The sequence below is a fragment of the Eulemur rufifrons genome, chromosome 2 (assembly GCF_041146395.1).
Source record: "Eulemur rufifrons isolate Redbay chromosome 2, OSU_ERuf_1, whole genome shotgun sequence".
Lineage (NCBI taxonomy): Eukaryota > Metazoa > Chordata > Mammalia > Primates > Lemuridae > Eulemur > Eulemur rufifrons.
In genome coordinates, this window is record NC_090984.1 from 32,190,137 (window position 1) to 32,218,131 (window position 27,995).

General features: G+C 45.0%; 1 protein-coding gene across 29 annotated transcripts; it reads right to left on the reverse strand.

Annotated features, from left to right (window-relative positions):
- TPM1 (tropomyosin 1) lies at positions 1-27,943 on the reverse strand. 29 transcript variants are annotated; one of them, XM_069482997.1, is made up of 11 exons: positions 27,747-27,943; positions 26,864-26,989; positions 26,544-26,669; positions 14,428-14,561; positions 11,918-12,035; positions 10,628-10,698; positions 10,294-10,369; positions 9,266-9,328; positions 8,892-8,961; positions 7,382-7,460; positions 4,822-5,622 (listed from the first exon to the last, which is right to left on the reverse strand). In XM_069482997.1, the coding sequence occupies exons 1-11, from the start codon at positions 27,858-27,860 to the stop codon at positions 5,619-5,621; spliced, it is 981 nt and encodes a 326-aa protein (XP_069339098.1). In that variant the 5' UTR covers positions 27,861-27,943; the 3' UTR covers positions 4,822-5,618. The 29 variants fall into 29 exon arrangements, with proteins under 29 accessions (XP_069339144.1, XP_069339089.1, XP_069339179.1 ...); XM_069483043.1 differs by lacking the exons at positions 4,822-5,622; positions 26,864-26,989 and adding an exon at positions 1-790 and having other exon boundaries at positions 27,747-27,916; XM_069482988.1 differs by lacking the exons at positions 4,822-5,622; positions 7,382-7,460; positions 10,294-10,369 and adding exons at positions 1-790; positions 9,771-9,846 and having other exon boundaries at positions 27,747-27,916.
- Positions 27,944-27,995: the final 52 nt, after the last annotated feature.

Sequence of the window (27,995 nt, forward strand, 5' to 3'; positions counted from 1 at the left end):
CCTACAATGTGCATTTTATTCCATATCATTATACAATGTTTACATATAGTTTTAACTCTTAAGAAAATGCTCTTTACCAATTCATGTAGTGCCTAAACCTTTCACTTTCACATGGAGACATGAAGAGTGGAAATCCACATCGAATGTTACCCTACGGAGCTGCAGTGAGCTGCAAGTGTGCCAATGAGAAAGGAATGGAAGTCTTAAAAGAGCAGCGTGGTTTACAGACCCTTGGCTTTAGTGAATTCGGGCATGCGGGATCCACAGTCTCATCTCATCACAAAACTCAAGACAAAATAAATTAGTGTTGGACAGAGTTTTAAATTGTACAATATTGAACAAAAGGCCACGGGGGACCTTTTGTTTAAAGTAGCACCAATCCACACCTGATTGTGTTTCCAACATGAATCTGCCCGTTCCCTCTATCGTTGGCACTTCATATGGAAATCTGTCTGCTTTAGTGAGGGTTCCTACACTGACTAAGCATACTGTGTTGCTAAACTCTCTACAAAGTGTGGCAACATCAACCTGGGAAATGGCACATTTAAACCATTATCACCCTGACATGGTATTTTGCAGATGTTTCTGTGACAGTGGTAAAAGTAAATGAAAATGCATTTAAGGGGTTTCATGGTAAGCAGGTTTTAAAAAACGAAACAAAACAACAAAACAAAAATAAAAGAATGTGGTCGCGGCTAAGGAGGTTTTCACATGTTGTTTAACTCCAGTAAAGTCTGATCCAGCATCTGATGCATACTAAGGTTTTCTTCTTTGGCATGAGCCACTTTCTCTGTGGTGGGATTAGAAAATTAAGTCATGAATAGCTGCGCTTTGGACACAACGGTGGTTTGTACATTTAAGCAGGCAAACATCAATCACAAACACAGGATGAGATGATTAGAACTAGGCATGCTTGTAAGACATCGCTCATTTCCAGACAAGGACCTAAGAAGGGGGAAGATGTCTCTGACCTAAAGGAACCACAGGTACAGAGTCTCAGAGTGGTCAGGTGCACCTTCACCAACAGTCTACTCCGAGAATAAAATGCAGGGCGGCTTTGGTGAAGGTTCACTGATCGTGTGCCGTGGGAACAGGGAGAGGTAAAAACCAAATACAGTTGGCAGCACTGTTATACAAACAGGCAAAGTTAATAACAGCAGACATTTCTGAGTTACAGGCAGTTAAAGGTCTGGGAATTGTGCCGTAACACAATCTCACAGAAAACAGATGCCAGGAATAGGTTTTCTGACAACTTTTAAAATGATTTATTTCTATTGCTCATAAAAAGTTATCAATGTATTTCATGCACACTTCATTAGGATATTGTCTTAACATTTTTACAGTGTTCTATTTATCATTAGCATGACATTCTCACCAGATTCCAACAACACCATTAGGCTGAATAAAGCATACCTTTCAGACAACCGGGGACTTCTGACATGAGCTCCGGTTTTCAAAAGCTATTTTGCCCAAGCATAGGTACATTTAATCATATTTCAAACACTATACCAGACATTAAGAACTTAGGATTATGAATATGTAATTAAAGCAGGACTCACAGTTGTCTGTGGGAAATAGAAAACATTTTTTTTCTTTTGGTCCTCATTATGCATCAGTTCAAACAAGAGGACCAGCTGTTGCAAAGAGGAGTGCTAAAGTGATTGTTATAAATATTTTACCATAAAAGCTGTTTTGGGATTAAAGAGAATTTAATTATTCCAGCTATATAGAGAAAAATGCAGGCAAAGCCAGCCTTTCGGCCGATTCCCTTCATTTGCATTTCTGCAGAAAGCAACTGCTTTCAACCCTAGCTGAAGGGAGGACAGTCTTAGACTTCCTGCACATGGGCTCCATTCCTAGAATTCAGCCCAAGTTTTTTCACACTTAAGTTTAATCCTCATTCAGGGCCAGCTTTAGTTCATTAGTGAGGCGGCGGTTTTGCTCAAGTTGCTGGTAGAGTTGATCTATACAGGTCAGCAAGCAGGTTAGCAGAAAAGAAGAGGCAGAAGGAAGAGAGGTTAGCCAGACTTGGTGAGAGGCAGTTAACAGAGAACACAGAGATACCTCAGGCAGGACAGCGACTGGTTCCTTGCTGAGCAGTTTACCCTTACCCCATGGTCATCTGTCCTGTGCCCAGGAAAGGTGGGTGGTAAAAGGCTTGACAGACTTAGGAGGGCCAGAATTTCTCCTTTGGGTGGGGTGAGAAGAGGAAGGGAGAGAAAGGGAAGGGAGGGGAGGGAGCAACAGGATAAGAGGAGGAGGAAGTGGGAATGTTCCTTGTGTACTTCACTAAACCACCTTGTGAACTGAGCCATAGTTTCTGGCGACAGATTTGGGAACTGAGGCCTGGCTGCAGGGGAGCCCAGCACATCATGCACCCCTTGCTAGGAGGCTCAGCGGAGGACTTGGGAAACCTCGACCTGCCCATTTCCGCCCACCTCTTGTAGAAGCCCTTTCCTCTCTGCTCACAGGGAAGGCTGTCCCCTCAGGTCATATCCAGCAGGGGCTACTGCTTCTGCTGCATTAAAACTTTTTGAAATGCAGAACTAAGTCCCTATCCTTACCCTTCCCCCCACCCCCGTCACCATGATACAGGGTACAAATTCTGAACTCTTGTCCAACTTTGATCGTGTGTTACCCTATTGAAATAGCAAAAGAACAAGCATTATCTCCACTCATCACCGATTAAGAATTTATCTGCTTACCCTCTGCCATCAAGAGGATGGCATTTGTGTTTGGTGCTAATGGATGTGTACAAAATGAATAAAATCTGGAACACCTACATGACGGCCAGTGTGATATACTCTTTACATATTGACAAGCAATCTGCTCATGTGGCTAGGAAGCAAACCCCAAGAGTCAGTCTGTATCTGATGATCCAGGGGACACCCTAACAATGACAGGCAAGAGCCTGGCACCCACCAGGAAAAGCTGGAAGATGCATGCTTGCTTTGAATGATGGTGACAATCTGGACCTAGAAATACCTCATGATCTTGAAAAGCTAACAATCCTACTCCTGGGGAAAATGTGCCATCAGCCCCCAGGTCTATTGGGAAATTGAGCAATTCTCACATTAATAGTCTCTCATAAACGGTAGGAGATGGGCAGATGCTATGCTCATGTTTTCTAGCTTGGAGTATCTGCCGCCTTGTCCACTTTGCTAATCCACATTTTCTGAATATTCAAAACCCAGGTCAAATGTTACCTCCTCCTGTCAGAATTATTCTTTTCCTTGTTGACTCTAAATGCACAATGCCCATTAGTTCAGACTTGCTTCACTATTTATCTTCCCACAAAAAGATGGCCAGCTCATCGAAGGCAAAGAACATTTCTGGCTCATCTCTTTACCACACCCCCACTAGCTCCCACAGTGTCTTGCTTGTGGCATATGATTGGGAGTTGCAAAATGTAAATCCCATTACTGCATCCACACTATTGACATGGGGCTCTGTCACCATGGGCAGGCATGATGTCTTGGTTTCCTGAGCCCAAATGTTTGGCCAAGCTGGAATGGAAGGACTTTGGAGAAACCCTAGAGAATCCAGATGGTCAGCGTGAATCCAGCTGAAAGGACAGTGGTACCCCCCACAGCCTCCTCTGGACCTTCCCCTTTAGCTGCCATGGAGTTGGGGTGCATGGGTGGCCCAAGGGCAGGGACCAGACACATTCATACCCTTGGAAATGTTTTCCCTTCCTTTTTTGTGGAGACTCCCAGATGTCTGAGGCCTCTAGTGCCCAGACTCAGTGACGCTTTTGGTTTGGTCCTCTTGCAGCAGCTGCAGCTATGGCCTGGCCCTCTGAACTAAAAGCCTGGGCTCCAACAATTTCTCGATAAACTCAACTTGCTGTTTATCCTCTTGGGCTACTCCAGACCTGCCTTGCCAATCATTAGTTCCCCATTTCCCCTAGTAGAGTGTGTACTTATAGAGAGTATGCAAGGCTCCAGAAGGGTTCCCAGAAACAGATGCACCTCCGGAATTAACTGAACATCTGCTCAGCAGAACTTTCAGACTTGTCATTTTGTCTATGGCAGGAAGCAGGATTACTCAGAGTACGCTTATGTTACTCCGAATTTAAAAAAGAACAAGGCAGGGCTCATGGTCAGAAGCAGGCCCAAGGAGCCTTAGGAAAAGACATGACATTATAGTAGTCCTTATAGCTCAAAGGAAAGACATCGTCCAGATCCTAAATTTTAAAGCCTACCATAGCACTCCTAAAATACTTTAATTCACAGCTCTCTTTAAAAAGTGTATTTCTTCTCTTCTCTGAAGTCTTTGTAGAGTGACTGATACTATTTTCAGAGTTTGTTCAAATTTATTTGAGTGTAGTGGTCATATCAGCCCTCTTGGGCTAACAAAACTATACATGAAACATGAAGATCACCCACATTTAAAAAACAGGAGAAATACAGCCAGATTGCTGAGGGAGGAAAAATATTGAGAATTAAGCAACTAAACACCATGTTATGTAAAGTTCTAATTTTGTAATGTATTAAAAAAATCACTTAATTGCTGTTTGTGAATTGAAATAGTGAAGCCCAAATAAAATACAACTGTATTCTGAACAAGGTCCACCAACTACTTTTTTGGAAAAAAGAAATGAATTCACTTTAATGGCTATATTTTTAAAATGTCCACAAATGAAAAAAAACCAGCTATTAAACACAAAGATTATGTATGTACAACCCCTCCTAAAGACTACATGATGTGCTTAAAAGCATAAAAATAAATTATGACTGAACATAGCAATCATATTTAGAAAACCTAATGTCATTTTCATGATCAAAATGAAGGTGGCTGAGTAACGAATATACTTTTAAAGAGCTTGATCTCCTCTTTGTGCTGCAAAGGATGATCAAAAATAAGCACAACTTACGTTGTCTGGATTCAGGTTATTTGTTACCTTTCTCAGTGTGCAAATTCCTAGCAACTGTGGAACAGGCGTGGAGCCATTCACCATGAGCCTCGCATTAGTTAGCCATGTCCTCCCAAGCAGGGCCAAATATCAACACAGAGGGGTCGCCACATCCCAGACTAAACGTCTGGCAGAGGAAGACACTGATCAAGCCAGATGACCTGACTTCCAACAAGCAATGACCCCATGCAGAGGTTCTCAACCCCCACTGCACACCAGAACCAACACAATTTCCAAAAAACCCCACAGATGCTCAGGCTTCCCTCTAACCTTTGCAAACCAAAACTCTTGAGAGGGACGCAGGCCTGGGTATTTTTCTACAGGTTCCACAAGGAACTACTACTTTAGAAACTCCCAATATTAAAGTACAATGTTCAGAATAAAAAAGAAAAAAAAAAAAAAAAAGCAGCAGCCAAAAACTAACCCTCGTATGTGTGAAGCAGATTTGTAGTTTTATTCAGTGTTGAAACTAAAATGTCAATAAATAAGTAAAAAGAATAGCAAACAGAAATAGCTTACACAGTGTTTATTTTACACTGAAACGATGAGCTTCTGTACAATAGAAAGCAGTGTGTGCCTGGCTCTAAGGCAGGATGCTAAGGGAAAGAACCAGGCTCGGCTGGAGGACAGACAGATGCAGAGCTCAGAGAGGTGGGACATCCAGCTCGATGAAGGAGTCTTGGGAGAAGTGAAGCAAAGAAACTTATCTGCGTGAAGATAAAAGGTGGGAGAAAAAGAAAAAGTGGCACAATGGAAAAAGGAAAACCAAACTAACACGAGGGCAGCACTTGCCGCGCAGACAAGCAGACATGCAAAGCCCCTGCCAGCACAGCCTTGGGGCGGTCTCCATCTTTGCCCACCGAGGTCTGCACCCGAGGCCACCAGGGGCCCCTCTGGGTAAGGGTCCACGTTAAGAAGACCCATAAACAGAATTTAAAAACAAATTTTAAGTTAAATCCACCTTTCAGAATATTTAATCATGCTTGACGCTAAAAGTTTTTTCCATAGAATTGCCACATTTTAGCACTGGAAAAGACCTTAGAGACAGGTGATCTGATCCACCCCCTCATTTGCAAGTGAGGGAAGAGAAGATGGAATTCTCTCTAGTTTCTATGGTGACAGTCATGTCTCTAAGGGCTTTTTTGTTGAGTGGAGATTCTATAGCCTCTCAGGCAGCAGGCACATGCCACACGCTTCACGCTATCATTTTTCTATATGGGTCAAGGATGACAGGTGGGCCTGGAAAGTAGCATTTCCAGCTTCAGTGGAATCCAGTGTGATATTAGAATGAAGAACCCTTTGTGGAACATTCCAGGTTAGAATTTAAAGAGGTAGAAAAAGCTTAACACTTTTAAGTTTTGGTTAGTAATATGTAAATTAACTATGTAAGCTCAAGGTTCTCCTCCTGAAAACACAACTACCTACTCTAACACTTACTGCTTTCACGGTAAAATCTGGGCCATTAACTCCCAAATTGACATTGTACAATCTGTGTTTTATTCCCCATTTCTTTGATACAGGTTGTGGTAAATATTTATTGTGGGTTATTTAATTCTTTTTATATAAACAGAAAATTAGAGGGTTGGTTCCTCAGCAGAGGATTCATTTTACTCTAGAATTCTTTTTTTATTTTTTGAGACAGGGTCTCACTCTGTTGCCTGGGCAGAGTGCAGTGGCACCATCATAGCTCACAGCAACCTCAAACTCCTGGGCTCAAGTGATGCTCCTGCCTCAGTCTCCTGAGTAGCTGGGACTACAGGCGCGTGCCATCATGCCCGGCTAAATTTTTCTATTTTTTGTATGGACAGGGTCTTGCTCTTGCTCAGGCTGGTCTCAAACTCCTGGCCTCAAGCAATCCTCCCGCCTCAGCCTCCCAGAGTGCTGGGATTACAGGTGTGAGCCACTACACCTGGCCTACTCTAGAATTCTTAAAAGTAAAGAAAAGATGATCTTTTATAGCACCATTCTTTAGTCTGTATTGGACTTGCCAGTTTCCTTTTCTTTAGATCCTTAATAACCTGACACTTCAGAGTTTCCTTAAATTTATATTTCTTTTATGGAAATGATCACATTGTACTTAACTGAATCTCAGGAAACCAATTTTTGGTATTTTGTGAGAAGTTCCTTCACAATCGCATGGCCACTTTACTTGAGTCTAGTTTAATTCCTTAAAAGGATGGTGGCTCAAGGTCATTCCTATTCCAGTTCATTGCTCAGTGGGAACAATCTAGTTTAGTGTTTACAAAATAAAAGGATTTTGAAATGACAATGGTTTATACAGACAGACTTCACCTACTTGGCTTTTGTATTAGTAGAAAGTGAGAAAACAGTGACTATTCTAGGTTATAGGAAGGAGTGAACAGAAGGGTGCAAAGACGGAGATCAAGCGGCAGAGAAGGAGTGGTGGTGAGTTTGTCCCGTTAGCATGAGGGCGTGGGTGTGCACAGGCAGTGGATGAACATTTACATGGAAGTCATATCGTTGAGAGCGTGGTCCAGCTCCTCGCTGATGGCTTTGTACTTCAGTTTCTGAGCGTACAGCTCGTCTATGACCAGGAAGTGGAAGGCAGAGGTGCAAGGACATGGAGAGTGATCAAGAGATGGAGGGTGAGCGAGGGTGGCGCGGGCGCCATCCCGACACAGCAGCAAGGAAAGGGCAATGCATGAAGGGGTTGGTGCCGCAGCAGGTGGCCAATGCAGGAGGCGTGCGTTTTGTTTTTAAATAAATTGAAACAAAAACAGAGAGAACAAAACCCATTAGAAAATAAAATGAGAAAGACTCAATGTGAAAATCATAACAAATATGGTAGGTATATCCATAAACCATGATAAATCCTAAAAAAAAAAAACCCACAGAAGGCTGTCTCCTGGGTGGGTAATGGAATATCTTTTTTTTTGTTGTTTTTTTTGCAGAGCTATATTTTAATTACACTGGAGTAGTCAGCCACCTGCAGCTATAAACAATGGAAAAAAACACCCAAGGGCAGTGTTTTGGAAGAACAATTTGCGACGATAGCTTATAATATCTGGCTCCACCTTCAAACCACTGACTTCCTGGCCAAACTAGACCCCTGGGATATTGATTTCTCAGTGTCATTTAAACTACTCCTGTGGTCTTCCCACTGAAGCTGCCTGTTACTGGTCCAGGAGACTTGAAAAGCAAAGAGAGCCACACTTCTTACGGTAGTGTTGCGGCAAGTGTGCAATTCAGTTTCTGTAATGATGAAGGTTCCAGACTTTGCTGCACTTTGGCAGATTGTTGTGCAACCGTCTGTCATTCTGTTTTCTCCACTATCTTGGTTATTATCTGCACCAAGCTCTAGTCCTTCCTCTAACCTTCTGCCTGTGATCTTTATATATTTTTTCCTTTTCACAGCTAACCCTTCACAAGCCTCAGAGCTGAACATTTAGGATTTCTGTGAGATAAAGTGGGTATTACTAAAATAAAACCTAATTGCCTTTAGGGGAGAAATGCTTAAGTCTTCAGTATAATCTCAAAATGCAATGCTCTATTTATTTCCCCCTCTTTCAGGACATAGAATGTTTTGCTAAGATAACAAATGACTTAAAAAAAAAAAAAAAAAAACAAAAAACCCCAAACCCAAACCCATGCATTGAATTAGTGTGGAAGACGACAGATTGTGTCCAAAAACAAAGATATCAAATATGCTACAGTATGTAAGCACCTATAAGCACCTCACTTACAATGAAAAATGAACCTGTCACACTCCTGATGAACATGAAGTAAAGCTAGATGGCACTTGCCATTACAGCTGGTGGCTGAATGTCACCTCATGAGCAGAGGACTCAGGTCCAAGAGTTTAAGAGCCACAGAGGAAAACCCCAGAGGACAGACAGGAAGAATGTGCAAGAGCAAAGAAGTGTATCAAGGTGGATGCCCTTGGAATGGACAATCATTTTGCCAGGTCAGTATTCAACCGTAAGGATTAAATTAAAACTGACATTTAAGATCTTACCTTCTAAGTCGTCAATGCTTTTCTCCAACTTAGTTACTGACCTCTCCGCAAACTCAGCCCGAGTCTCAGCCTGTAATGATTTAATTTATTTAAGTCAAAGTTGGGAAGTTTTATGTTTCCAGTAGCTACCAGTATAAGGAAGACTAGAGGACGAAAATGAAGCACATCAGCCGTAAAGTGGGCCTGAAACTACTTGTGCATTTCAGTCACTTTGAGAGATGGCAGCTAGCGCGACACATACGCTCCGAGACCACTTTTGCATATTCCCGACTTGGATCATTATTAACTTTAAAATGAAAAATCCCCGATCAGCCCCATGAAAATAAACTCATTTAAAATCCAGTTGGCTTCATCCAAAACTCTCATAATATTACCTCCTTCAGTTTGTCAGAAAGGACCTTGATCTCTTCTTCATATTTGTCTTCCTTCTGGGAGTACTGTAATTAGAAAGAGCATTCCAGATGTCAGGCTGCAGCTCCCTCTACTCTGCCTCCTAATGCAAAGAACGTGCCAGCCCAGCCAACAGATGTTAAAGATCTCTTGCGAGGTAACACAACCTCTGATATCCAATGGCATACTACAATACATTCTCTGCTTTCTTGCCTATTGTTTTACATGGGATAAGAACAAGATAACTTATCCATTTGGCACTTGGCTGAAATTAAATTGATGACTCACATACCTAACATAAATTCTCTGTTAAAAAAAAGAATCTGCTATCCAATAACCATCAGGAAATAACCTCGCAATGTTGCCATGTACTAAAAAATGCCTGCTGTACTGTCGCTTTCATCGGCAGGGCTCAGAAGAGAAAAAGTTCGCCTCTTTTGTGCAGCTCTTAAACGATGCCTTTTCCCCCACGCCATGCTCCTGGCCTACCTTCTCGGCCTGAGCCTCCAGTGACTTCAAGTTGTTCGTCACAGTTTTCAATTCTTCTTCAAGCTCGGCACATTTGCTAATGTTTTCGATCAGAGGCAGAAAGGGTGGGAGACAAGCCAAAGGAAGGAGGAGAGAAAAAGGAGAGGGATGGGAAAAAATGAAAACCGAGTCCTAGAGACAAAGGGCTGCCTTAAAGTAGCCAAGTCATCAGGTATGAAGATGCTCAATTTTGCCACGGACACTGACCCGCCCCCACCTCGCAACAGCACAAAGGCAAGGTGACAACCCCCAACAACTTTGGAGTGTGATAATTTGGCTTCTTTTTTGGCTGCCCAAAGAAGCATTTATGAAGGGAAAAACAAAGGAGCATAAAGGACCAAGGGAAAGCACTTAAAGCAAGATATAAATAGCAGAGGGTGTAGTGAAGGTGCAGTCGTTATACCAAACCAACCAGTAGGCATTGGAAGCTGAAAGACATCTGGGTTGCAGTTAAACCTAAAAACCACACATGAGCCATCAGTACCTTATCCTCTGCAGCCATTAATGCTTTCAAGGTCTGATCCATTATTCTTAATTGTTCTTCCAGCTGTCGAACTTGGCTGTTAGTGGACACAGGAAATGCACAAGGCCATTCACAAAATCAGTGTGCAGGTAAGGCATGCAGTGATACACGCATTCATACATAGACACCCCACACGAGTCCTCCGTGTTCCATACTCGTGGCTCATCCACATCAAATGAGCACAAAAGGAGCCCGGAGCTGAAACAGGTAAATGTGCAGCTGCCAGAAGGTCATGCTGTTTAGTCACCGCTCTGCAGCACCCCACACGCGGCCTCCTGGCGCCAGGCCCGCTTACCTTTCTGAGAGCTCAGCCCGCTCCTCTGCACGTTCCAGGTCACTCTCGATGATGACTAGCTTGCGGGCCACCTGCGGCAGGAAAACACAGTACACACATACACCATGGGCCTTGCAAGCTTTGTGTAGGAGGGTGTGGGGGTGGGGATCAGATCCCATCAGCCCCTAAGGGCTCTTGTCTATAAACACAATGATCCTCTTTCCAGTAGACTGGAGAGCAGCAGCTCTCTGCTAGCAGTGCCAACACAGAGGAGACCAGAGGCTTCTGCTCACAAAGGCTCAGAATGGTTAGTTACGATTGGGCAGTCTCAGCTGGAAGTCTGAGCCAGGTGTGTGTATAATTACACAGCAACAAGACCAGAATGTGGAGGGAGGGAGAAATACGAAATCCACAATCTCAAAAATAGCAGTAGGATGAGACACGATGCATTTTATACTGAAAAAGTGGGGGGACTGCCAGGAAGACACCGAAAATAAACCTAAGAACCCCATCAATTCAGACCTCTGTACGTCAACCTCGTTTTTGTGGAAGAAGGTGGCAAGAGAAGCTAACATGAATAAGCTGGTGAAATGATTAACAAAGTCGAGTCTGCATTCAGTGGAGAACCTGCGAGGAGAAAGTATACTCTGATGCAGTTCAACATTAGCGAGCATAGTGTTATCTGAAGATAATAATAATAAAAAAGGAGGGTCAATGCTGTTTCATGGCCATGTGATATAATAAGGAAAAAAATAAAACCTTAATAGCGATGTTGGTTCTGCTACCACAGGAGACTGTTTTCGTGAGCACATGACCAGGAGCTGATTCACCTGAAAAGCTGTGTTGATAAAGGGTTCCTACCACCCTGGAGGAGAGAGGCCTCCGTGAACCTCCTCCAAGCAAGTGCATGGTCCGTGGTCTCTAAGCGGCTTGAACAGGACGTGCTAGGTAAATCACACTGGCAAGAACTGCTTGCACCTGACAGCATGAGAGCCTCCTTTCACAAGACACAAGTGGTCCAGCTCTCCCTTCTCCTGGCCAAAGAAAGGTCTTTTGTCCTGCTCTTTGGGGGTGGGGGAGAGGAGTTGTGGTCTTTCTTCCCAGTGCTACGGACTGGCTTCGTGATAAAGCCTGGGATCTTCTAGCAGGATCAAAACAAGAACCGTTTTCTGGAGACAAAGGAACGTTTTTGCTTCTCAAAACCACCCATTTCTCCCCAGACTGCTTCGCCGGGGAATCAAGTACACTGCTCCCTGGCCTCCTGAAGGCCACTGCTGGGAGCCCACGAGGCTCTGGGCCTCAGGATCTGACCTCTTCATACTTGCGGTCGGCATCTTCAGCAATGTGCTTGGCCTCTTTCAGTTGGATCTCCTGAATTTCCATTTTTTCTTCATCCTTTTGGGCTCGACTCTCAATGACCTTCATTCCTCTGAAAAGAAAGAGAAGCAGGAATACCCAAGATTTAGAGTTGACCTCCCCAAATGCACGCTGCACTGCTGTGGTGTCTATGAGGCTCAGTGTAAATGGCAGACCAAAATAGAGCACAGAGCTACTTTTATATTCCAAACCATGAAACAAGACTTTCCAGAGCTAAAGGCAGAAAAAAGACGTACATTTCTCTCTGTTCATTGTGAATGAAATCTCAGATTTTGGGTACTGGTGAAACTGTCCAGGCATCTAATGCTAAATGAAAAGTACTATGTCAGGACCCTGTTTGAATCTGGGAGGCATGGTAATAGAAAAAGCCAACATGCTTTATTTATTAAATACATAATGAGATTTCTTCCCTTTCCTGTGGGAATCCTCAGCTTGCAAATGGACCACAGCTAGAACAAAAGCAAATTTATCTTCAAGTACCTCTTTCTACACAGAAGCTTCTTACCCTATCAACCACAAATGAAAAATATTAGGCTGGTCCACATGAAACTGCTGATATTGGACCATTTCAGACTAGGAAGAAATGGCAATTTCAGATTGTTCAACTGTATACTTTAGATAAGTTTTGCTTGTAATGAAATCCTTTCACGATAGGGGTGTTGGGAGACAGGCCTGATACTGTCTTCTATGCTGATGAATGTATCAGGGTCCTATGGCATGGTATTATGTTTCAGAAAATGTTAACTGACCTATGATATTTTACAGATTTATGGGATAAAAAAATCATGTTAAAATGGGACTCATTTACCCAAATTTAAGGAGGCAGTAAGCTAAGTAAACCACTATTTTTTTGATGAAGCATTAGAATCTATTTGAGCAGGCTGGGAGTAATCACACTTGTAATCCCAGTGCTTTGGGAGGCCAACGCAGGAGGATCACTTGAGGCAAGAATTAGAGATCAGCCTGGGCAACATAGCGAGATCCCATCTCTACAAAATATAAAAAAATTAGCGTGATGGTACACGCCTGTGGTCCCAGGTACTTTGGAGGCTGAGGCAGGAGGATCGCTGAAGCCCAGGAGTTTGAGGCTGCAGCAAGCTATGATGGTGCCACTGCACTCCAGTCTGGGCAATAGAGAGAGACCCTGTCTTGCGAAAAGAAAAAGAATCTATTTGAAGAGACCTGAGACCCAGTCTTGGCTTAGCTAGATATATGCTGTGAGCCTTGGACAGGGTACCTCAGTCTCTGAGCCCTAGTTTTCTCATATGTAAAACCAAGGGACTGCAGTAAATGATCTCTAAGTTCCTTTTACTCCAAAGTCTAACATTAACAGATTGCCTTTAAGGTTCACTGACAAGTATATTTCAGAAAGAAGTAAACCATAAAACCACTGTTATGTGGACACTATAAGAGATGATTAGTTATCTTAAAGAATTCTAAAACTCTCAGTGAAGAGACACTAAGCAACAATGAATAAGAACCTGAAAACTTTAGCTAAAAAACTTCTTTAATTCTGAAGTGTGAAATTGCTCTTTATACCTGGTGGCAGGGTCACTTCAAAAAGATGGAGAAATGGACAAGATGACTGACTGCATTCACTTGCCCAGGTCACAGCACAGGCAGACACACTTTCAGTGTTCTGAGCCCCCACACTGCCACGCCATCCCTTACACAGCAGAATGCTCTCATCTCATGGAGTCTTTCTTGGAGTGCTTCTATGCAACGTGGCAAATACATTAACCTGAACAACTGAACATAATAGAAATGCTTTCTAGAACATCCCAGGCTGCGCTGGTCTATATGAACAATATTTTCCCTTTACTACCAAAAGGCTGAATCTTGGAGTAGGAAGTCAGGTGGAGCCAGGTTAGCGTGGAGGTGGGCCCAGAACATGAGCACCTGCCTATCTGTTTGTGTGCACATGTCTTATCTGTATTAAGCCCAAAATAATTTCCTTTTGCAGATCATATTTGTTTTCTCTGGGATTTTTCTTCCACCTATTTGTTAGGTTATTTGACAGATGACAGCTCACAGTTCCTTTATCTAGGCCTAAGCATCCTTGGTATATTGAAAATAAAGGTATACTTTCTAAAAAATGCACAACTGGTCTGTGGTTAGTAGGAATGAGAGAACCAATAAGTATCCCTGAAATTTCTCATTTACTTGTCTGTCTCCCTCATTGGATGGTGAGCTCTGTGAGGGCAGGAACGAGTTTTTCTTCTTCTTTGTAACTTTGGGGCTTAGAAGAGTACTGTGCACACAGGAGGTATTCCACTAAGGTTAAATGAACAAAACCAACCAAGTTATACCTGGGATCAATGGAGGAAATGATCCCACCAAGGGACTGTAAAATTCTTAAACCTCAGAGACCAGAGAAGCCTTCCTGTTCATTCCACTGGGAGGAAGGGCTTATGCTAAAAGGTGGCTGGGTGAGGCATTCTCACCTCTCACTCTCATCAGCCGCCTTCTCGGCCTCCTCCAGCTTTTGCAAAGCTGTTGCCAGACGCTCCTGGGCCCGATCCAACTCTTCCTCAACCAGCTGGATGCGTCTGTTCAGAGAAGCTACATCGGCTTCCGCCTAGGCAGAGAGAGTGAAAAGCATTCCAGAGTTAGAGAGAAAGTGAGGGTGGCACCTTCAGGAAATGGCTGGGCCCGAAATGCTGACTTCAGACAGGAAGCCTTTGTGGTGAGCTACTTTTAAGTGCATTACAAGCCCTGGTCAACTCTGGAGTTCTCAGATACATTTTTTACATTGATTTATATGATGGACGTCCATATTTGTGTATCTATAAACCTACACACACAATTCTCACCGGACAGATGGACCATTAGCAAACACTCTCTCATGCGGTTCCTTTCTTCTGTAGATTGCAATGCCCTGGCTTTATTTCCCTATTAAGGGAGACCTTCATCGTAGCCACCTCACTGGGGGTCTGAGGTGTGTACGGAGACACCAAGACACCCAGGTTTGGCCACATAAGACAATAGCAGTATAGTCAGAAATCAGACTCAGGAGTTTCGTTCAACTCTCCTTTCTCCTGGCTACTTTCTCAAGGGAGCCTTATAAAGGAATATAAATGTTCTATGAATATTTTAGAATATTTTAAAATTTATTGGTTCTAAGATACTCACCATATGAAGTCTCAACTCATTCCAGTAACTCTCATCCCATCCCCTCCCCTTTCCCTAACCCCTTTAGAATAACTGGTCACGCTGGAACAGAGCCAAGAAAATTTCCCAATGAGCCTATGAAATTTCTTATAAGTCAAGAAAAGTATCAAACCCCTAAGGAGAAAAGCAACACAGACACTGTTTTTACTTGGTATCTATCTCTGAAATGTTTCTTTCTTTCTTTTGGAGCCAATGATCACTTCCTGTCACAAGAAATTGTTACAATTATGAACTTATAGTTCTCTGCACAGAGTATGGACTCAATAAAATGAGTAAAACCAACCTAATTCAAACAAAAGCAACTTTCTTAGCTCATGGATCTATGATACACAGATTTGGAAATGCACATATAGTTAGAGACTGTGGTCATGGCCTTGAATCAAAGGAATATGAGAATATTCAGCTCTTTGCTTATCTAGATTCCTAAGATTTTAAATTTTCTCTAGGAAGAGGTGATTAGGGAATCACCAACCATGGTGAGGAACTCTATAAAAACATTTCAATACACCTTCAACTGGACAAAAATGTAGTAACTGGTTGATGGAGGCAGGGAGCAGAGCAAATGTGAAATGAATCCAAGGAGGAGGGTTTACAATTGTATTTGCTACAAAGTAAATCATTATCAGTGCACAGCTAGTAACTGGGCCCAGCTAGCAGTGACTGATCCATGACTATTGTTTCTGCTTTTGTTTTGAGGAACGGTGAAGGTATAACAAATTTCTTTTAAAAATCATTATCCCTATTTTTAAAAAAATTGGGAGGATGTATATATTAAGGGTATACTTTTGGGTCAGATCAGATTTCTTCACTTTTCTGTATTTTCCATTTTCAGTAAAATTCTATGCCTTTTATGAGCAGAAGGGAAAATAAGCAAGCAACTCTGAAAGTGGAAGCAAAAACAAAACAAAAACAAAACACCAAAACCACACACACACACACACACCCCCCCTCCCCAATCACACAAACAAAAAAACCCCACACCACCACCAAAAAACTCTATAGAGTATCTAGGTCATGTACTCAAAAGTACTGTACATTTTCTTTTCTTTTCCCTTCTTTCTTATTACTACTATTTTTAATATGAAGACAAATATCCTCATTATAGATGCTGTGGCCTATTAGTGAAATGTCACAAGATTTTTCAAAACATTTTTGTAGCCACCAAGTTCTAGGTTCTCTACTGTGCTTCAGATCTGGGCCCAAACCTCAGGACTGTACTCACAGAAAGAAGACTGTTTATGGTTTGGGGAAACAGCCTTCTGGGTGGCAGTGGGGTCTGTCCCCAGCTCCCCACACAGCTGGGTCACCAGAGAGGTGGAGACAGTACCCTGTATTTGTCCCAGCCTCTGCACACAAGATCTCCCTGAAAGGTTCCCACCAATCGATCTGTATCGTCCCTTTTATTCCCCCTACCCCCAGCCATTCTTTCTCTGAGCTCTTGGCACCGTGTTCAGCAAAATGCTGTTATATAAATGTCACTCATGCTTTCCCCCAGGAGCATTCTGCAGAACCTTAGACTCTTTGACATTAGGGCATATGTCCTACAGGAATACCAGCCAACAGGGCCTCACACAGGGCGCCAGGCATGACTGAGAACGGACATCTGTTTCTAGGAGCCAGTTTGTGACACAAAGGCAAGACGGGTGCGCACACACAGAGCAGGCCTGCAGGTGGCTGGCCCTTCCTGAGGAGCCTCTGCGAGTCTGAAAAATAGAGCTGGAAGGGTTCTCAGGCACCATCCAAATCAGCAGTTCCCACAACTGGCTGGGTGTCAGAATCAACGAGGAGATGAGTATAAAAAATACAAACTTCTGGGTGCCATCCCTCGAAATTCTGATTCAGGAGCTTGGTGTGGGGCAAGAGGCAGGAATCTGTACTATAAATAAACAACCCCCTCCATTCCTCCACCACCACCCAAAGAAGCTGGAAAATTCTGTGAGAGCTGCTCATCTAGCTCTTCATTAAAAAGAAGGGAAGGGAGAGAACTTTGAGCCAGAGTGCTGAAGTATGCTTGGGCCATACAGCCACAAGTGGGAGATAAAATCCAAGTCCCTTGGCTCCCCATGTGCGGGCTCTCCACTTGTCACTTCTCTTCCTGGCCTCCCGAAACAACACGGAAACCTTGGAATTGGCAGTTCTCACTCCTGGAGTCTCTCTCTCTTCTGACATCAGACTGGGAAGTTCTCTACCATTAGCCCCCAACCCCAATTCCCCAAGAAAGGCCTTCAGGGTCGGACCCCAACTAGGACTAGGAAAGAGTTACTGTTATGAAAATCATCTACTGAACAAGTCATCTCAATCCTTTTTGAAATAAAGTAGGGTATAAAATAGAAAACTTCATAAAATCACATTAATAGGCAACAGAGAGCTCACATATGGACATAGAGCATTTGCTCTGTAGCCCAGAAGTCAATGTCTACTGCCCCAGAGGTTGCAGAGGGGGAAAGGCAGAGGTGCTTGTAGGTTAAAGTCAGGACTTGGGAGTAGGGTCTGAGGCACATCTATCTTTATGGGGAAACCCTGGACTCTTGACGGGCTCTGCAGGTCCTGTTATACTGGGCTAATCAAAAATTTTGTTTGGTTCCTTAGAATTCAAGACATGTTTTATTTTATAATTTAAGTAGGGGCAATTCTTTCTCTTTCTTATTTTTACTTTTTTTTTTCCCCCCGGATTTATTATGCTCTATACCCAAGAAGCCGCACACCCCTCACTTTCATTAGCTTTTATTTCTGGTATATTTTTCCTAAGTTTTGAGGCTCACTTAGGTATTTTCTAAGGTTCTTTTCATCACAGTACCTGGGTAGTCTTAAGGACCTGCCGTTGCTTCTGTCGGTACAACCCATGGCCACTCGACCATCTGTTATTTAAAAGCAGATATAAATAGCAAGGCATTCGGGGAGGGTCAAGACCCTAGACATAAATTATTTCCAGGCATGTAAATCACCCTTAGTGTACTGGCTTAAGCTTTCTTCTAACAATGGCCCATGTGTTGACTGCCAGTGAAGTCAATCCCAACTTCAGTTTGGGATGCTGGTTTCTTTTATTTCAAAAGTGCTATTGTGTCCCAACATGTAATGAGCTACTCAAAAAAGGGACTGCTGTATGAATAAAGGCTACCAATGTGTTTGCAGATCTGTTGTTAAACAACCTCCTGGTGCTCTGCACTTGTGAGGTGCCTTAGAATTGCACATGGCCCTCCCCCAAAGTAATAGCTACCTATACAGAAAACAAGGGCATGCACACTATTCCCCCGCTCCCAATAAGACACTATATAGAAGTCAAGGTCATGCCCATTCCAATATAGCAAAATATTACCCCAAATCAGATTTCGGGGGCGGGGGGGAACACACACACACACAAACATTTACAAGGCCTAGATTTTCATGAAATCTGGATGTTTTAGCTAATACAACAACAAAAATTAAAAATAGCAATGACTTTTACTTTTTTAAAAAAAGTATTCCAGTTAAAGCTATTAAAAAGAAATACTGGGAGAATATCATATCAAAAAAAAAAAAAAAAATCAATCTTCTGAAATGTTTCCAAAGTCCTGCCTGAACCAGAATGGAACATGAGATGATCAAAGGTCAGATCTTTTTATTTCATGCAAACTGTAGTTATACAGAGAAGATTTCACTTAACTTGCTGTGTAAGACCAAGTGACCACGGCCAAGCTAAACTTCTGTCCTTATATGGTAAGAAAAAAGGGGGAAAAAAAAAAACCCACTGATGACATTAAGGGGCACTCCCATGGATGATAGATAAACACAACCTCCTCTATCTGTGCCAAGGCCCATAATTTATGAGGCATATTTGTATAATGAGGGAGAACAGACATGAACAAGGCATTGTAGTGCCTTCGCCTTGCCTACATATGAAAGCAGAAGTCGTGAGTATACATTCCAGTTACAGCCACTCTGGGAGTGCCAATGCAAGCACAAAATGAACTCTCCATTTCCTTGTCCCAGAAATATTTACCAACTCTAAAGAGGAAAAGGGCTGGGAATTTTTGTAAATTGGTTGTTTCCCACGATTCAATAAAGTTACTGATTAAGAATCTACAGTACAACTGTAGGTTGTACTGGTACAACTGGCTACAACTGTAAGTCTCCTCGTTTGCAGGGTACTACCCAGGAAGGAGGAAAGAGATCAGCTCCTTCTTGCTTTTTTTTAAAATAATAACGAAAAACAAACAAAACCCTGGTAGGTCACAAGACCTAGAGTCAATCATTACATCAAGCAAAGTCCCCTCACTCCAACAGTGTGAAGGGCCCACACACCTTGGCAAAACAAACTAGGAGGAAATAAGGGATGGCTGCTTTTACCAAGGTAAGTGTTGGATTAATAGGACCTATTAACTCCAGCCTGTCTGAACCTTTGAGTATTTGAATTTAGGCCAACTTTCCAGTCAAATATTTTTTGCAGTGGTTCATGGCTTAGTCACTAAACCTTTATCTTTACTGCCAAGAGAAACTGTTACTGCTAGCTTAACTCACAACCCAAGCTGTGTCTAAGAACTACCTAAATTAGCTATGTTTGAGTTCCAGTTTCAGAAGTTAGGAATGGTTCTCAACCTGAAAGTCTCTCTTCAATGGTCTGACCCAGTCCTCAAATTGTTGTCTTATAAGGTTCTGTGTCCAATCACCCAGGTAGACTGTTTTTAAAAATTACTTAAAATAAAACTTGACACTATTTAAATCACTTTTGACATAAAGCCTTGAAAAGAATGAAAGTATCATCTTTAGCCAACTGGCACGTGAAGAGTACTGTTATAAAAACGATGCACAAAATAGAAGGTAAATATAAAAGTAATACCGTGCCCTTCATAAAATTTATCTTTTGTGTCTAACATTAATCACTAGGCCAGGAGTTGATACAAGGCCCTCCCGTATAAGATCATACATACCATTTCTTTCTTTCTTTCTTTCTTTCTTTTTGAGACAGAGTCTCACTCTGTTGCTCAGGGCTAGAGTGCTGTGGCGTCAGTCCAGCTCACAGCAACCTCAAACTCTTGGGCTCAAGTGATCCTCCTGCCTCAGCCTCCCGAGTAGCTGGGACTACAGGCATGCGCCACCATGCCCAGCTAATTTTTTCTATATATTTTTAGTTGTCCGGTTAATTTCTTTCTTTCTTTTTTTTTTTTTTTTTTTTTAGTACAGACGGGGTCTTGCTCTTGCTCAGGCTGGTCTCAAACTCCTGACCTCGAGCAATCCTCCCGCCTTGGCCTCCCAGAGTGATAGGATTACAGGCGTGAGCCACTGCGCCAGACCCACACATACCATTTCTTAGCAGAATAAGGGGAGTTCTTCCGACTTCCACCACAAATGCCACTTCAACCCACCAAACGTTCCTTCAAGTCTGCCCTCTTCCTCTCTCCAATCAAGTTCCAAAAAGAAAATAATGTTGATTAAAAGCATTAAATGGTGTGTTTGATGAAGTCATGTAATGAGCAGACCATTTTTAAGACCCCTTGCTAGGTGGTGAACTGAAGAAGATGCCACACCGTGCAGTTTAATAACAGCTGACACACAGCACTAACTCTGTTGTGCCAAACACCACTGTGATGTCTTTCCACACCACCTGCTTTAAGTAACAGGTAGGTGCTATTTATCATCCCCATTTTACACCTAGGGAAGCAGGGCAGTGAGCGATTAAGTAGCTTGCCCACAGCTATAGTGGAGCCAGGATTCAAATCTTAGCAATCTAGGTCCAGAGTTCTTGTTCTTATCCATCATGTTCTATTAGTTCTAATGTTCAAGGACAGCTGCTAGCCAGTCAGAGGAAGTTGAAATTAATTTATCCCCCAGCCAAGTTCAGAGACATCCACAGGACTTTTGCTGACTTATTCTCTAAAGCAAATACTGAAAATTATCTTTTGCCTTTTGATTTCCTTATTCCTGCCTGTATTTTATCTGAAACTTCCTCTATTTAGGCTTTCCTCTGAAGAGGACCCATTTGTTTCTTGGTATTTTATACAAAACTGGTCTTGAAGTTTCTGCAGCCGGCCATACAGCCATTACAAACACTTAACCATAACCATTTACTCAACTCAGAATAGCCTTGTATATTAAGCACAGCTGGACATCATATTATGGCTTGTCATAAAATTCCCAAGGTGTTTGAGTATCTTGATTTAAAACACACACACTCAAAATCAACAAATATCAAATACCTAAACTACCGCTGAAATCCTGTTCCTGTTTGTTGGATACATTTGCCTTAGGAGAAAGGAAGGAAGCCAGGTATTACATTCAACAGGGGGGACGGGAAGCAGGCAAGAGAATACACCCAATAACCGTTGACATTTAGCCAACTTTTTTCAAGACTCGGTAACAAAGGACTATCTATCTAAGAGAGCTTGGGGGGGGGGGGGAGGAATGGTGGAGAAAGGGAAGGGTAAAAGACCTGCATACGATATAAGCTATAGCTGCTAAGCTGTCAGTGTCTCAACCAACACAGAGGACAAGGCTTCCAGGAAACCACAGGGTCAACGGGGACAGCGCAGTTTAGCATCCCCAGGCCCCCAAATCCAGCAGTGCCTCACACCCTTGACCTGTCAACGGCCCTTCCCAAAGAAAGGGATCTCCAAAAGGACGAACCTCCTCCCTCGCCACTCTCAGAGTAAATAATGCCAGCAGCATAAAATGCACATCCCGGGGGCCTGAGGGACCTGACCGAACGCCACCACCTGAGAAATGAAGCCCCTTTCTGGGAAAGTGCTGCTTCCAGAACCTTCTCAACACCACCCCTGTTTCCCCTCGGAGCTTTTACTTTAGACCAGCAAGACGACAAGGAAAGGCAAAGGAGACGGGCAGGGTCGCTCCCCAGAGCCGGCGCCAGCTGGCCCAGGTGCACCAGGTGCGCCCCGGAGGCGTGGGGGCGGGGGACGGTGGGGTGATGGGTGGGCCCCTTACGGTCTCCCTCAGCTTCCTCTCGTGGTCCAGCTCGCGCTGCAGGCTGCCCGCGCGCTCCTCCGCGGCGTCCGCCTGCTCTTGCAGGCTCCGGATCTTTCTCCGCACCGCCTCCAGCGAGCTGCTCCCCGCCATCGCGCGGGGCGGCGGGCAGGCTGCGGTGGAGAGCCCGGCTGCTGCGCTACGGCCGCCGAACGCCGGTCCGCCCCGCCCAGGCCGCTCCGCGCGACTGCGGCGCCCCCTGCGGCCCAAGAGCAGCCCGGAAGTCGTGGCCTCCGGGGCAGCGCAGACGAACCGCAGGCGGGTGTGCGAGCGCCGGGGGCAGGCACGCGCGGGCGGGGCGCGCGCCGCCGATCCCGGGAATTTGCGACCCGCCCGAGGCACTGCGCATGCTCGCGGCGGCGGGCGTGGCGAGCGCGCGGGATTCGCTGCGGGGATACCTGGGCGGCTGGGCCCTGCTGGCAGGAAGGCCACCGTGCAAGGGCTTTTATTTCAACGCTCAGCGCTCCTCCCCGGTGACCTGGAGTAACGGACCTGGCTGCTAAGGGCGATAGCGGCTCCTGCTGGCCGCGGCGGGAGCGCTCCGCTCGAGTCCTGATTCCCACGCCCAGGAGGAAGAGAAGCTGAGCTAGGAGTTTGGAGTCTGAACGTGCCCTAAAGGGACTGTTTTCCTCGTTGTAAAGAACCCCAGAACACAAGATCCTAACCACAACACCCTCCCTCCCCCTCAAAAAATCTTCACGAAGTGAAAACCACCAACATATAGAGCACAGTATTTAGACCTTCTGTTCTAAAAGCAGTTTTCCTAAGTTGAATCTGGTTCCTGGTTCCCTGCTGTGTGACTTTGGGTAAATAACTTGACTTCGCTGGGCTTCATCTGTAAAAGTGGAGATAACAGTACTTTCCCCATAGGGCCTGCTATGAGAATTATGAAATAAGAAAGCACTTAGCACAATACTTTGTACATAGTTAAGAACTCAAATGATAGCTATAATTAATAAATACACAGGCACTGTTTTAAGAGTCAGGCTGGGGCCCATAATCAGTCGTGTGATCTCAAGCCAGCCTCACTTTCAGTAAAAACAATCATCTCAAAGGTCGCTTCTTACAGCTTTCGCTGGTGTTAGACCAGCCTGTGAGAGCTCAGAATCTGACCTATTCTAGCCTGGACTGGGATGCCTTTAAAAGGCACCCCAGGGAGGGCCACAGAACCTGTGAGAGAGCCTCTGGCTATAGCTGGGTAAAACCACTCTGGACCCAGTCTCTGGGAACTGGAGTCCCCCCTTGGGCTGCATTTTTAAATGCCTTCTAAGTCTCAGGGCTTTTTTTCCTCACCTTTGTCACAGGGGGCTCTTAAAGTCAGTTCCTGATGTGCTTAAGAGTGGGAATAATGAAGAAAAAGAAAACATGCCTGACAACCCCCTCCTCCTCCAAGCCCTAACAAGGAACCTTTGCTTTCCCAACTCATTTTCTGGGGAGTTTCTCACAGCCTCTGCTGAGACTCTCACAAACCCCAGCTTGGGCCCTCACATCCTGTAGGTGGAGCCTCTTGCTTTGTTTCCATGCCATTCATCTGGTCAGGCAGGGAGGCTACAGCTCCCCCCCCACCCCCCCAAGCACAAGCACACAGGCCGATGGCCTCCAACATTGAGGATGGTGGTAGCCGGTGTCTGGAAACCTCCAGAAATAGCCAGGAAAACTGCTGGACACTTGCAAGTGCTCTAAGCAGCCAACTAGTGACTTAATGTCCTGTTTTCCAAACACCTGGGGAGGTCAGTTCCAGGTGAGTTCATTTTTATGCTGATGTCATTATACAAGACTTTGGGGCAGTTGTTCTCATCCTTGGCTTTGGGTTGGAATCACTTGGGTGCCAATTGGGTTCCGCCCCCAGAGATTCTGATTTAATTGCCTGGGGTGCAGCCTGACTTTGGGTTTTAAAACTTCCTTAGGTGGTTATATTTAGAAAGGTTGAGAATCACTAATTTAGGAAGTAAAGACCTGTGGTGGGTAAAGACCCACATACTGCAAACAGATACATCACAATTATTGGGGAAGGGGTTGGGGCCAGAAAAAAATGGAGCCCTCCAACCCCTTGAGCCTCACTTTCCACTTAGGTGGAAGGACAACAAAAAATTCAAAGCAAAACCATCAGGGATGCTACCTTCTGAATGACAACCTTTTGAGCTAGGAAGAGCCCACTTCTGGAATAGGAAATTTGATTCTACCTATTCTACCTCCCACTTCACTCTTTCTCTAGTGACATCTGTCTTTTCCTCCTCAAGTCTTGACTATTTTTGCCAGTTCAGAAATTACTCTAAATACAGTCATGCAACACAATGTTTGGTCAACGATGGACTGTGTATACAACAGTCATCCCACAAGATTATAAGGGAGCTGAAAAATTCCTATCACCTATGATTTGCGTCACAGTTGCTTACAATATTCTGTACAGAACATACTACACAGGCTTGTAGACTAAGGATAATGGGCTATACCACATAGCCTAGGTGTGTAGTAGGCTATACCATCTGGGTTCGTGTAAGGACTGTACACGCTGATGTTCACACAATGATGAAATCACCTAATGACACAGTTCTCAGAATGTATCCTCTTTGATTAAGCTACTCATGACAGTATAGCATTTCTTCACAAACTTCTTCTACATCCCTACAGGTTCCAAACAACCTAAAATGTCTTAAAGGGGAAGAAGACCAATACACTATCAAAAACAGTGTACCATATTTAGGGACAGTTTTCCAGTGGGGAAAAAAGAACCAAAACACCAGGCAAGAACCTCCCTCCCCTGCTGGCCCCGCCCCCAACTGACTTTAAATAGCTTCTTTTCCATTTTTGCCCCACCTCATTCTAATGACTTTTCAATAAAGACATGATTAGCACTACCTAGTTACAATAATCATTATCTTTTTTTCCTTAAGAATTGTGGTAGCATTTTTCTTTCTCTTGCTTTTAGTCTTACTGGGCTATTTTCAAATTCTCTGCATTCTTTTCCTTATAAGGAATATCTCTCTTTGATCTATCAGCGGCTCTTTTGAAAAAGCTAAGTAAAAGTCCCACTGGAGAATTTGGGGGAGACAGGCATCTTCCATTTAGCCATATATGGAGCAGACATCTGATCTGCATTATACAAAGCAGGCTCAGAGTTATATATTTTTTGTCTCTTTTTCTAAAGCCAGGTAGTTTATAACTTAAATGTTTTAGCTAAGTCAGTATTTCCTCCAGAGCCCCTTTCCAGGAACCTTGATTTCCACTGAAAATTTCTTTTTGTCAGGTTCTAAATGGCCTATGTCTGGATTTCTCATTTACAAAGCACACCTGGAGATACGTTTCAAGCCTTTCATGCAACAAAAAGCCTTTACTGATTTCAAGAACTGAGAACCTTCAGTAATTTGCAATTTACCCTCATACAAAAAAATCTTGCCATTGCACTTGATGGTTCAACTTCTGGCATAGCTTTCCCTGGTACTCACACATTCTTGGAATTGTTACCAACTTCCCAAGGAATTTCTTTTCTAATTGGGCCTCTAGGCTTAATTAGCTTCTAGAATGGAACCCAGTGGTGTGAAAAGAAGTCGGTCCTTTGGAAATCTAATGCTTGGCTTGACTTTCTGAGGCAGGAGAGGCAAGCTCTTCAATTAAAAAGATTCCAGAGGGCAGTGGACAAAGCACTAGTAGAGCTTTAGCCTGTGTGCATCACCCCTGAAACTATGTGGTGGTTGTCAGAAGGCTGACAGGTGGGGGTGGGGTGAGCAGGAGGGGGCAGGGGGCAGCTAGTTCACTATACCATATAAAGCACCGAGCTATATATAACTCCCAGCTTACTTTCTGGATCTAGTGCCCTCAGACTGCAGACCCAAGCAAGTATCATCTTCCCAGGCAGATCTTAAGGGCTGGATTAATGCTTTGCTAGTGTGAAAGGAAGCTTCAGGGTTTCTGTGTCCCATCATGAAACTCAGCCTTCAAAGTAAAAGTACCACTATGTCATTTCTTTGATTTAGAAGTCAGGCCTTCTGTACCCTGCCTAGATCCACTACCAAAATCCAGAACTTCCCACCCACTGGAGATGGCAAAAGGAAAGAAAGTGAAGAAAACTAGGCATTCTCTGTTTGCACAAACCTTGGCGATGACACCTCAGGGGTTTTCTGCCACCAGGGAGGAAAAGTTCACCTCCAGAGTCCAATTTCAGCTGCTCTATTCTCCCAGCTTCTCACCCACCCACCTTTACCCTTAGAAGGGTAAAGAAAAGGAGAAAAAGAGAGAGAGAGGAATGGATGAAATATAAATGCAGGTGTGCAGTAGCAGTCGGAGGCCGCATCCAGTGCTCCAGGCCATGGCAGGGCTGTGTACAGGTGTTCAGCAGGAGGAGATAACCCTTCTCCATTGCTCTCCAGCTCCTGTGGTGACCCCAGAGTGGCCACGTGGGCAAGAGGTGAGGAAAGCAGTGTGAGCGTGCACTTACATCGGTGGCCTTTTTCTCTGCCAGCTCCAGCTTCTCCTGGGCATCTTTGAGAGCCTCGGAGTATTTGTCCAGTTCATCTTCAGTGCCCTTGAGTTTCTTTTGCAGCGACACCAGCTCATCTTCCAGCTGGGAGTTGGCCGGAGGGTTTGGGGAGGGGGTGTGCAGCAGGCAGCGTGATCCCGCAGGGGAGGGGTGTGGGTGCACAGAACCAAAAGGACAGGGACAGCGGGAGAGAGAGAGGGAAAGACAGGGAGGGAGAGAGAAAGAAAAAGACAGAGTTAGCCATTCGTGCGTAGAGCTGCGCCGCACGCCCCAGGTACCTTGGCGGCGGCCTCGTCGGCGGCCAGGAGGCTGTCCTCCGCCTTGTGCAGCTCCTCCAGCACCCGGTCCCGCTCGTCCTCCGACACCCGCAGCAGCTTCTCCTTCGCCGCGATGTCCTCCTCAAGCTAGGGGCAACGGCGGGCGGGCGCGGGCGGTCGGCACGGACCGGGTGTTAGACACACACACAACACAGGGCGCCGGGTTGGCAGGGGCCCCTTGGGCTTGGGGCGCCGCCGAGTTGGAGCTCAAGGGACCCTAGGTAACCTCCTGTCTTCCGGAGCTGGAACTGCTCTGTGGCTCAGCCCGCACCCCACCTCCCCGGGACGAGACTCCTGCCGAGGTCTCAGCGGGCTCAAGTCCACAACTTGGGGGCGCAGCCTATTTGCCTGGCTTTGGGCTGTACCCTCCATACTGTCCCATCTTTGTTCTTAGGAAACAAATCCATGACTCCCCTCTCCTCCCCCAAAGTCTCCATCCCAGTTTAAGGTTCCATTCTCCCAGTCAAAAGTCCGAAGAACTTCTACACTTTCAGGACTTGACTCCTTCTGCCCTCCCTCGCCCTTCCTTCAGACTTCCCCAGGAACCGTTGTCCTTCCCCTCCTCCCCCAGTCCCGAGAGTAAAGTGCCTCCGGGACTTGGACTTGACCTCGCAGGTATGGGAACCAGTGTCTTCAGATGGGACTGAGAAGTTAGAATAAGCCTGAGCCTTGCGCTTCCCCTCCCCCTTTCCACACGCGCGATCCTAGCCGCCCCGCGGGGTGGTGGTGGGGTGGCTCCCCAGTCCTCGGGGTGGGGGGCCGGGAAGGGGTGCCAGGCCCGGGTGCCAGGGCTGGGGGGCCCCGGGCGGGCGGAGTGCGGGTGCCGGGCCGGGGACGCGCAGACCTGCTTGCTCCTGTCTTCCGCCGCCTTCTTATCGGCCTCTGCTTGCTCTGCTCGATCCAAGGCGTTCTCCTTGTCGAGCTTCAGCATCTGCATCTTCTTCTTGATGGCGTCCATGGTGGCGGCGGCGAGGGGCCCTCGGGCTGCGGCGGGAGCGGCGGGGCGAGCGCGCGGTCGGGCGGCCGAGCGGGAGTGCGAGCGCGGAGCCGCCTGCTGCTCCCAGATATGTACTTTCCCAAGGGGGCGACCGCA